This window comes from Arabidopsis lyrata (genome assembly GCF_000004255.2).
Source record: "Arabidopsis lyrata subsp. lyrata unplaced genomic scaffold ARALYscaffold_3, whole genome shotgun sequence".
Taxonomy (NCBI): domain Eukaryota; kingdom Viridiplantae; phylum Streptophyta; class Magnoliopsida; order Brassicales; family Brassicaceae; genus Arabidopsis; species Arabidopsis lyrata.
The window spans coordinates 2,370,438-2,381,782 of record NW_003302553.1 but is presented as its reverse complement, the minus strand read 5'-3'; the positions used below and the strand labels follow the sequence as shown (position 1 = coordinate 2,381,782).

The following is an 11,345-nucleotide window of genomic DNA, read 5'->3' as shown; positions in this document are numbered from 1 at the left end:
TTTCTTCCTATAGAACCATTGTAAAATATATAATTTAGAAATATTAACTATTTCAAACACATAAGATAGTCTAATTAACAAAAGGAAACAAAGATTTTTTAGAACTAACCATCAAACTCTGTAATTCTCCAGTTGCGAAGAACAGCCACGATTGGTTCATAATTATAAGTAACCAAGTCGACCTTAGCAGACCAGTTGGTCATAAAGAAATCACAACACATACCAACAGCAATGCACTCAATTATTCCACCCCTAAATAATATTTCATGAATAGCATTATGTTTATATGTTTTAAGATATCATAAAACATCTTTGATCTTACATATATAATAAAACATATTAAGAGAAAAACTTACATATTGTCCTTTATCTTAAAAGCCACAAATCTTGACTCATTGTCTGAACCTCCTCGAGGGCAAACATAAGGAAATCTTCGAGTAGTATTGACAGCAGCAATCACACCAATAGCATCTAAACTCAAAAAATGGAAATATAAACGAAATATAATCAGTAATCAAAAATATATGGATTCCACATAAAAAAAAATTTCAAGAAATCTCTACCAGTCACAATTTCTTTATTCGATTCCATAGCATATTGGACTTCAATAGGGAAAACAAACTCAAAGAAGTTACTCCATGATCTCTGTTTCACAGGCCACATTCCTGTTTCCCAGATAAACCTGATTTCAAATAGAGATGGTGAATATCTGATTCTATTCTCTGGTTGGATAACCTGGAAATCAGAGAGATGAAACCAGAATCCTTCTTTCAGTACTGGTCGAAAATTCCAAAGATATGTCCCAGATGGAATCCTTGCATCGATTCTTCTACCCTATAGAACCAAAACATTTAAAATACTTGTATGAGAAACATAAAAATAGTTTTATTGCAAGATAAAACTAAACAGAAAGTGAAGCAACAGCTTGATACCTTTTCATCTGCCAAGATCATGAGTGTTTCAGATCCAGCAGAACCCAAATCATGTTCCCACATACACATAATCTTAACATAAATCCTCCATTTTGTCGAGTTTACATGCAAATCAGACACACTGCGAACTAACTCCATGGGATATACACGTTTGTTTCTTTGCATTGAATGCAGAGGAGTCAATGGTTTCTGTGATGATATGAGAAGAAAATAGGTATATATAGACGAATATGACTGAATAGATTCAAAGAATATATTTAGAATTAGATATGGGAATATGAATCGTTTGGATGTGTTTGTTTGATATATCTCATTTATTATTATTTAAATATGAGGTAGATAATGATTAAGAATGATTATCATGATAATACAACAGAATAACCCAATATACAAATGATTGCATATAATCAAAGTTTCCATAAATTTAGGTCTTCAAGATACTTAATATTGAATTCGGATTCAATATAAATTATCAGCAAACTGTTGTAGAACTTGTTATAGATTTTGGATATTATTTAGATATTTTATTGTTATTAAGATTACAAAATTATATTTACAAATTTATGAAGGATCTAAACTACCATTAAAATAACTGTTTGTTGATTTATTTACAGGATTATGCTAAAGCAGTTACAACAAATTGGATAAAGATCAGTCTGGAAAAAGCCATTAAAATAAGTAAGTCCCGTTAAAGTAATCATGCTATACTTTATTTTCAGTTATAATGGTTTTAGGATTATGGATAGTTTATAAAGTAGAATCAATAAGATTTCTCTCTTGTTAGATATACCGGAGACAGCATATGAATATGGCTTGGTTCAAAAGCTATTAGATCTTAAATTTACTCAATGAAGGTACTTATTTTTGAAAGCTTAGATAGAAATGAAAGCAAGGGGAAACAATGTTTGAAAAGATAACTAACATAAAATAAAACCTAAATTCATCAGATGAACTTTATTCTAAATTGTTGAGTCTTGGCTCCCTCACTTTGCTCCATTCTGACCTTCGATCTTCTCAACCTTAATCTTCTTCAAAAGAACCTTTTTCTGTTCTTCTTCACTTGCTTTGGTGATGACTTGTTCACCTGCCTCATCAAGTTTGTTTATGAACTTAGGAAGATCATGTTCCTTCGGATTTTCTACATCAATGACACCATCAACTTTAACATCGGATTGTTTTTCCATGCATTGTTTCTTGCTTGTGGAGTTTTGATCAGATCCATCCGAGAAATCTTCTTTTCTCTTTGAAGAGGGGGTAGAAAAAACATCATTGGAAGTGCCCTCCTTATCAGAATTATTAGTCAGCATCAAAACCTAAAACATATTTCGTTTTTAATTAGGCGAGTAACTCACAATAAACATTACCACATAATATAAAACACACTCAAATTAGGAAAATGTATTACCTGGTCACTGGAACTCATGGATGAAAGATCCAAAGAATAATTACATTCATCTTTAGGGTCAGCTTGATTGAGGTTCTGACTTGTTAAAACCTCAGTCACTTTGTATTCATCATTTCCTCTTGAGATGTTTTCTTGCTCAACACTTACCACAAATTGATAAGTCTTTCCAATGATGTTTTTAACTACATCAGGAGGTGGAAGAGGATCATCAAGTTCCTGTATAAAGTATAGGTATAAGATTATAATCTAGCAAGAAAAGAATGGAGCTAAATTCATATGATTACATATTACCGCTTCATCAGTGCCCTCCAAGAGTTCATAAGCAGGAGTTCCGATTATTTTCTCAACAAAACTATCAAACAACATAAGCTTGGTCTCCCCCGTGTTGTCCATAACGTCTAGGTGGAGCCAGTACCTAAGACAGATATAAAAATTGTGAGAATATATCTTATTAATCACGAAGACAAATCTGTAATTTAAGGTAGGTTTAAAGCAATGACCTTGCTTCAACTGCAGAAACTTCTGCATTACATTTCTCACATCTGTTCAATATCTTCTTGGCACCATCGCTAAGAAGTTTCTTAGTTTGGAAGACTTTTTTGTTACATTTGATGTGTGCATAGTAATACCAGGAGTAGTCCAAGTCAATTTGCAAAATGGTGCAGAAGATCTTAACCTTCTCAATCTAGAAAAATAATGTAGGGTGAGTGAAGATTTAATATAATTCCCAAATACAGTTAGAATATTGCCTATATTAAAGCTGTAGCAAATACCTCATAAGAGGCCTTAAGCTCGGCAATAGTCTTGAGAGGTAACCCTAGGGACCTCTGTTCACGCACCTTTAGAGGCTCGAATCTAGGCTTAGGTCCCATGATAGTCAAGGCAAGTCCATCAGATGGAAGCCTGAACCACAACAAATTAAAGATTAAAAGCAAAATTTTAATCTATTACAAAAACAAAAGTATGTAAAAGTTTGTAGATTACTCACATTCTCCTAAAGTCATCAACAACCGGCAAAATTGGGTTGACTAAAACATCCGAAGCATCAAAAGCATTAGAAATACTCCTAATCTCTGCAAGTCATAATGGCAAACAACGATAAATATATGATGGTGTGGTTTTATATAGGGTCATGTTATTCACCAATAATAACATTACATACCTTTGTATTCTCCTAACTTGGCCCACCTTATCAAACAAATAACGACAGAACCAAGAGACTCTTGCGCAACTTTGCTAATTTGGTCAGCAAACTTTCCCCATAGTGAACATGGTAGACGGTTATCACTAACCAAAGAAAAATTATAGAATTAAAAAACCAAGATAATAAATCAGAAGAAAAGGTTTAATAAAATTATGTAAAAAAAAAAACAAAAATGCTTACTCAGTGTCTCTTAGCTGAAAATCAATCTTCTTGGTAGGTTTACCATGGACATCAATTATTTGAGCTTCTCCAACGTTAACCAATTGACCCAGAACATCTAAAACAGAATCATAGATGTAAATATATATCCCAATGATTAACGTAATATTTAAATACAAAATAAATAATTATAAAAAATACTCACCTACCAACTTATTTTGATCCAAGTTACCAGACAGAATAGTTGTAAAATCAACTAAGTCAAGCCAAACCTCATTAGAAATGGATGGTGAGGGAGAAAAGACAGTAGCGTAGTGGAAATTGATTCTGTAGGAATGAGTTGTTGATCGATATGTTCCTGTTGCCTTATTAACCGAGAATTCCTCAATTATCTTCCAATCTCCTTTCTTCACATAACGCTGGAATTTGCTGATGTGTTCCTTTTTGATGCCTGCTTGAATTTTGTTACCCTGTAAAAGAAATAAGATGAGTTATAACGTAACTCATATATATTACAATGATAAATGAAAAATGTTTGAATAGCACTTACATCCTTATCAGCTAGAATCATTTCTAACGACATGCCAGAACCTTTTGTGAAATGAATCCAGGAATGAAGTATTCTAACTTGAATTCTCCAAGCCGTTTTTAAAGGCTTCAAGTTGTTGATTGGTGTGTATCGAGTAAGCTGAGCCATTGTTGTGTTTTTTTTGTTTTTTGCAGGTTAAAAGAAAAGAGAAAGAGCCGATTTTGGTGAGTATAATGGTAAAACGAAGAGGGTTATTTATAGTTGTAGATAGTCGATTAAAATCTTTGAAGATTTGGGAAGATATTAGTTAGATAATACTTAGTAAAAGGTATATTCTAAGGTAGCAAAGAGGAATATAGAATTATAACATATATAACAAACAGATTTGACAATAATTTCAAAAAAAATTTTCCAAACTGAAATATATTTTTAGGATTCCAGTTATATGGTTTAGCTTCATCAAAGATTACGAATCTTACTTAGAAACAAAGATTTAGGTAACTTAAATTATTGTTTGTTTATATAGGATTCGACTTATATTGTTTAGCTTCATCAAAGATTACGAATCTTACTAACATTTTCAATCTCATCTTGTAAAATGATATATAATTTTCGAATAGCATTTTTTTATATAAATTTTTTTAAATTGTCGAATTGTGTTAAATTATGACTCTCGAATTGATTATTGAACATCATTGTGTTAAATTGTCGAATTGATTAGAATAAGACATTCTTGAATTATATTGAATTAGATTAAACTATATTAATTATTGAAATTATATAAAAAAATCTTTTGATATCTTTAAACCCGTTAATTATTTAAACCCGCCCGTTGACCCGTTAAATATATATTAGTGAAATGGAATCTACCAATTACACAATATACTATATGTATGACAAACCGGGATGAAAATGAATTGAATGCTCCAGATTTTAGTAATTGTTGATGAAAAATATAAAATAATAACGAAGTGGAGTCTCTTTTATAATATTCAATTAGATACTGAGTATACAAGTCTTGGAGATATGGTTCATAACTAAATTTGAAAAGAAAAAACGTGGAAAAATTAACAAGAAAAGACAGAGGGAAGTGATGTGTGTTCCCATGATGAAGCACCTTCGTGGTACAATCGTCCTTACCCAAATATTTCAGTCTGCCACTTCCTTCAGACATTTCATCCAATCTCACCTAACCATATTAACTAACTGTCCACCACCCAAATTTCTTCTATAATTTTCCTTACGTAATTAAATTCAGTTTAACTGACGTAAGTTTAATTTAATGTGATTACATCATATTTAACTAGCGACTACTATTGGGTTTTATTATAATTTGATTTTGATAACACTCTGCATGAAAAGCGTTGTTTATGCGATTAAACAAATAAATAGTTGAGAAAACATTAATTCATGTTTTGGATTAGGTAAACGCAAACTCAAACATCTACGGGTCTGACTGGTTTAAACGCAGCGGTTGCGGTTGCGGTTGCGGGAGTTTGCGGAAGCGGGCGATTGCGGTTTCAAGCGTTACCAAGCGTTTTGAACGACTGGTTTAGCGTTTGAAAATGGATGCGTTTGCGGAAGTTTTATGACTGGTAAACCAGCGGGTGCGGTAGCAGTTAAATAAAAAATGACTAAAAAAATAAAAAATATTACAAAAAAAAAAAGAAATAAAAACACCAATATATTATTATGATAATATTAGAAAAATTGAACATGCTTAATAATTAAAACCATAAATAAAGTACTAAATAATTATTCAAAAATAAAAAAATTTTATAATAAGATAGTACTTTATGCTGGGTCGTTAACACCAAAAATTGTATCAAGTAATGGAACAAACTGTAAATAACGTTGAATTCAATCAAAAAGCAAGTAATTTTCTATTCGAGAAAACAAATCGAAACATATATTCAATCAAAAAGAAAAGCAATATATAATGAAAGAAAAAAATATTCAAATTGATTTTCATCAGTTTGGGTGGAAGACATTGAGAAAATAAGGTTTTAGAATATTGATTAGGGTTTCTGATGAGAACGTGATACAAAGATGAAAGATATATATAAGATTAATATATTTTATAATAATTATAAGTAAACGTTTGATTTTTTTTTTTTTTTTTTTTTTTTTAAAATCCAACCGCTACCGCCCGCAACCGCAAACGCTTGCGGGAAAGAGCTTTTGAAATTCAGCGATTTCGAACGGTTTGAAGCGGTACGGAGCGGTTTCTATGATTGGTACCAACCGCTAATAACCGCAGCCGACCGCTAGCAACCGCTAGGAGGGTGCTAGCGGGAGAACCAATCAAGCCCTACGTAGTGAATTAACAGTTGAGGTCTTTGTCGGAAGTCCATCTATATAATCCAGGATTCAGTTTCAACTTTTACCATAGCGAGTGATAAAAAAACGTTGTTATTTATACAAAACGAAAACAAAATGCAGGAGTAAAAAAAGGGATGTGAAACTGTGATTACAGAGAAATTTAAAAAAGGAAAGGAGTAGAAAGATTCTTTATTTAGGAAGTGGCAACACATAAAGATTCCCAATTTAGAAATCCTCTGTTTTCTCGATCTCCTTCAATACATCTTCTTGATCTTTGTGCTTTCTCAACACTCTTTACTTTGATTTCTTCTTCTTTTTTTTCTTCAACTTCTTCTTCGTATACTGGAATCTCTTCTTCGGTATTTCTCACGGTCTCGATTGTCTCTTCTTCTTCTTCTTTGGTCTCTGTCTCTATGTGGTCATCAGAATCAATCAAGATAGCGAGTCTTACACATCCATTGCTTCGGTCCTGAAGGCAACGATTACGCGGAGGTGGTCTCGTGGCCGTTATTACCAATCTTCCATTTTCACGGTGTGACTTGACTTCAATGCAATCAAAACCTCTCATACTTGCCAAAGGAGGTGGAAGTGAAGCCATCGTATTCCTCTTCATATCTTGTCGTGATGGGCTTGATGTTGTCGACGTAGTTCTAGTTTCCATGGTTTGTAATTTAGATGAAATCGAAAACATATCTTCATCTTCACGAATGATATCAGAGCCGGTCTCGCTCCCGAGGCTCTCAGTGCACAATGCCAAGCTCTCATCGCTGAGAGTTCTACGAGCAGATGGAGACTGAAATAGTGATAATGTCTTCTTCTCTTTATCATTAGAGCTCGAGTTTGAAAGGGACTCGAGGAAGCTCCAACTTCCCGAGTTAGCGTCCGAGTTAGAGCCGGGGTTGGGACCTGATAAGGAAAAGGAGGCTGCATTAATGGTAGTAGTGTTGTCTTGTGGAGCAATGGAAGAATCTTGGAAATGGGATTTAAGAGGTGTGGATAAGTGAGGATTTGTATGAGAAGAAAGTCTGAGTCTGAGAGCTCTTGGCTCAAAGTGTTGAGACTCAAAATAAGATTGATATACAACAGTTGCCATAAGGTTTAAGGATGAAGATTTCTTGTTAGAGATTTTGTTGGTATGTGTAAACAAGGAAGCAGAGAGAGACAAGTAGGAGAGAAGATGAGAGAGGCTTGGAAGTGAATTTGAGGGATAAGGAAAGGGGAGAGGGTGTCAATTTGTAGTGCCTAAAAGTTACCTTTTTTACAAAAGAAAAATTAAAGAAAAAAAACGAGAAAGAATTATTTAGTATAGTGTATAGAGAGAGAAATGGTGGGTAAAAGAGCTTTTTCCACACTCCACTTGAATAAAATGAAAAACCATTTATTTATGCCACATAATGTAAGAATATATATACACATTAAAAAATGAAGGGAAAGAATGCGGTCATTGTACAGTTCCATTCCATATGTGTAATATACACTGAAAATATTTATGTCTATTATTTTACAAAGAACTTTTTTTTTGTTATAGGTTAAAGGAAAGCAATTGTGCAAATGAAGGAAGCTTGGTCAATCATAGTTTTTCACTTAAATAGCAAAAACAAAAATGATATGATCGAGTCAGAGTCGAGGAAGCGTCCGATCCTCGTGCATGTGAAGCGGCCAGAAAGGGCCAACCCACAAAAAGAAGGAAAGGAAAGTCCTATGAATGTTGTTTAAGAGCACATGTGTTTTTGGACCCCAAGTAATTAACATTATAAATCCTAGCCATGCCATATTGAAAATTCGAACTAAAAAAAACTTACATCTTTAGAATATTTGTTTTCTATATAATAAATTAAATTGAACCAAATTAGAAACAAAAGAAAAGACAAAGAAATGTACTTCAAATTGTGAGATATTTTATACATTAAATATAGATGTTAGATAGTTACAAAAATTGATAACCTAAAGCAAAAATCATTTTTAATCGAACTAGGCTTTGTTTCATTTTTGTTGCTTTAATTATACCCTAAACTATAACCTAATTAAAGCTATGTGGAAATTAGTATATATATATATATATATATATATATATATATATATTGTGTCGGAGTTATGTACATACCGGTTCGGAAGAAAAAACTTTGTAAATCAGTAACTATTTTTGGATAGTAGAAGCTTGGTTTCCCATTTCGTCTATTTTTCTACCAAAATTTTAGAGAACCCGACAATGAACACAACTTGTTTCCCATGATGATAATGAAAATGACTCTTTGTTTAATTTCTTCTCGGTAATAAACATAAAGATTCGTCTGCCGGTTGATTCTTAAACCCAATATACCAACATGATAACAACAGCCCAACAATTCTGAAATCTCTTTCATAAACCACAAAAGTAAATTAATACTAAGATTATGGGCAGCAATCAAGGCGTGGATATCTAGAGAGGAATGTTCGTGAACTGAAAATATGCATGCATCATCCACGAGATAAATTATTAAAAAAATAAAATAAAAAAATAACAAAGTGTGTCAAAACACGCTTACCCAACAACGCTGTATTTGAATGCAAAGAACAAAACCCATTTTCCGCCCACTTGTTATGACCTAAAATGATATTCTATCCGTTTAAAAATATAAAGCGTTTTAGCTAACAATACACTGATTAAAAAGATTTACTTTTAAGAGTTTAGCCAATTATAAGAGAGACTACATAATAGAAATAATTATAAAAATTAAAATAATATATATTTTGTATAAAAACTTAAAAACGACTTATATTGTGAAACAAAAATGTTTTCCAAAACATCTTATATTTTGAAATGAAGAAAATATAAAATACCATTAAATTACATCACTTTAAATCCTTTTTTAAAAAATCGCTAGGCGCAAGTCGGACGTTAGATATGGGCCTAGCGATTAATGGGAAAATCAGATTAAAATCGGGGATTAATTTTAAGGTTATTTTAATAATTTTAAAAATATATTAATCTAATATTGTTTTCAAAATTGTAGTAAACACATAAAAATTTATTTTAAGGCAAATTTTATGATTTTTTATTAAAAATTATGACTTTTATTAAAAATTTGAACGTAAATTATTGTAAAACATATAACAAACTTCTAATTCAAATGTTTAAATAATAAAAAAAAGAGTTGTTTTATACTTGCAATCAAAAAAGAATCGAGATATATAAAAATAGGCGGAAAATAATCGGATTAGGCGGGAATTAATCGGATTAGGCGGAGAGTAATCGGGTGACTGATTTTTTTAAGGGATTAGTCATTAATCGAGGCGGAGAGAGTAAGCCTAACGATTAAGCGGGGAGTAATCGGGGTAGGCGGAGATTTTTGGAACAAAGGCTTTAAATTATTGAAAAATAACGAATCAAAAACATAAATGGGTCATCTTAACGGGTTACGCGGTAGATTTTTTCAGCTTCTCAGATCAATGATATTTTAAGCATTTCATGCATGTATTTTATAGTTGGATTTATCAATTTTTTAAAAAATTTCGCGGTATTATTATTGGAAAATAAAAATTGAAAAGAGAGAGGAAAAAAATTCTCAAATACATATATAGTGATATCTATTTTTTTTTTTTTCTCCTTATAGTGATATCTATAGAGGTGGAATATGGGCATAACTATTACATCGAAAGTCAATCACTACAAATTGTGTATGTTTTTTTTTTCTTCTTGTAAGGATCATAATATGAATTTATATGTAAGTATTATATGTCCAACTTTCTAAACTTAAAAACTTTCCGCTTATGAGAGCAGACGAATAGAAGAAAGCCACCTAGGTTTCTACTTTGGAATATTCTCTCTAAAATTCAGGACATTGTGGTTATAAATAGTAATCCAGGTTGGGTTTGGTTGGAACTTGGATTAAGTTAACATCAAACTTTGTCCTTCTTCTCTTTGGCTAGCCAACACTAAGTTGCTTTTTCACTCTCCAAGTCCAACCCATGTTACCCCTATAAAATCGTACGGAGTAGCTTATGAAGACACAAAGTATATTAGACTCGTGAATCAGCAATTGATTCCCCACTATCACTTTCTCTCTTCTGTCTTCACTGTTTTTCAGATGCTTACGCTATATAATGTACGAAAAACCCTAATTAATTATAAAACCCTTTTCTTTCTGAAAAAGAAAGGGACAAAACAACACTTGCGTTCAACTTTTACAAGTAAATAAATGCCCTAAGGTCTTTCAGTACACACTAGCTAGCTTTTCCTTAACTCTAAGCCATGTGAATGATGATCTAAACAAACATGTTCAACAGCAACTATGTTTGCAATATTGTTTTTCTATTTTAAAACTGGAAACATTTTAAATTTTTAACGTGAAAGTCTTAATAAGACAAGGATGAAGAGAAAATCTTTATTGAATATTTCTGCTTAAAAGATTACAATGATAAGAAAGGGTTTATATAGAAATACCCAAAATAGAGACTCCTAGGTCACACGTCACTAAGCACACATCACGACAGGGGAACAAAGCGAATCAAATCTGTTGTGCAATTGTATTTTGTGAGCTGTGACGCCTGTACGGAGATGAGCTGGAGCCGTCGTACGGTTTGACTGTGAGGATTTGTTACCGTTGCAGGATGAGGACGAGATAACGACTGTGGGCTTGCTGGGCTTGATATTTTGAGAAAGGCCCAATGCCTTGTCTGGTCCAAAACCAGAAAGCAGAGCTTCTGGTTGAGGCAGAGTATCTCTTTGATTAATACACCCCCTCAAACTTGGTGTGGGAGGCAGGACAACGCCAAGTTTGTAACGCAAGTCAAAGAAAGGCTGTTGAGGTAGCG

At 32.5% G+C, this 11,345-nt stretch overlaps 3 protein-coding genes across 3 annotated transcripts; 1 reads left to right on the top strand and 2 right to left on the bottom strand.

Annotated features, from left to right (window-relative positions):
* Window positions 1-1,894: 1,894 nt before the first annotated feature.
* On the bottom strand, window positions 1,895-4,397 carry LOC9318514 (replication protein A 70 kDa DNA-binding subunit B). Its single transcript, XM_021031301.1, has 10 exons — window positions 4,251-4,397; window positions 3,906-4,170; window positions 3,722-3,818; window positions 3,500-3,624; window positions 3,326-3,410; window positions 3,111-3,240; window positions 2,838-3,022; window positions 2,632-2,752; window positions 2,338-2,553; window positions 1,895-2,245 (listed from the first exon to the last, which is right to left on the bottom strand). The coding sequence occupies exons 1-10, from the start codon at window positions 4,395-4,397 to the stop codon at window positions 1,916-1,918; spliced, it is 1,701 nt and encodes a 566-aa protein (XP_020886960.1). The 3' UTR covers window positions 1,895-1,915.
* Window positions 4,398-6,625: 2,228 nt separating this feature from the next.
* LOC9320618 (protein FANTASTIC FOUR 4) lies at window positions 6,626-7,787 on the bottom strand. The gene has a single exon (XM_002882400.2). The coding sequence runs from the start codon at window positions 7,642-7,644 to the stop codon at window positions 6,745-6,747; it is 900 nt and encodes a 299-aa protein (XP_002882446.1). The 5' UTR covers window positions 7,645-7,787; the 3' UTR covers window positions 6,626-6,744.
* LOC110230216 lies at window positions 7,680-7,797 on the top strand. The gene is given in 3 exon segments (XM_021032317.1): window positions 7,680-7,735; window positions 7,738-7,769; window positions 7,771-7,797. Coding segments are annotated over 3 exon segments (108 nt in total). The 5' UTR covers window positions 7,680-7,686.
* Window positions 7,798-11,345: the final 3,548 nt, after the last annotated feature.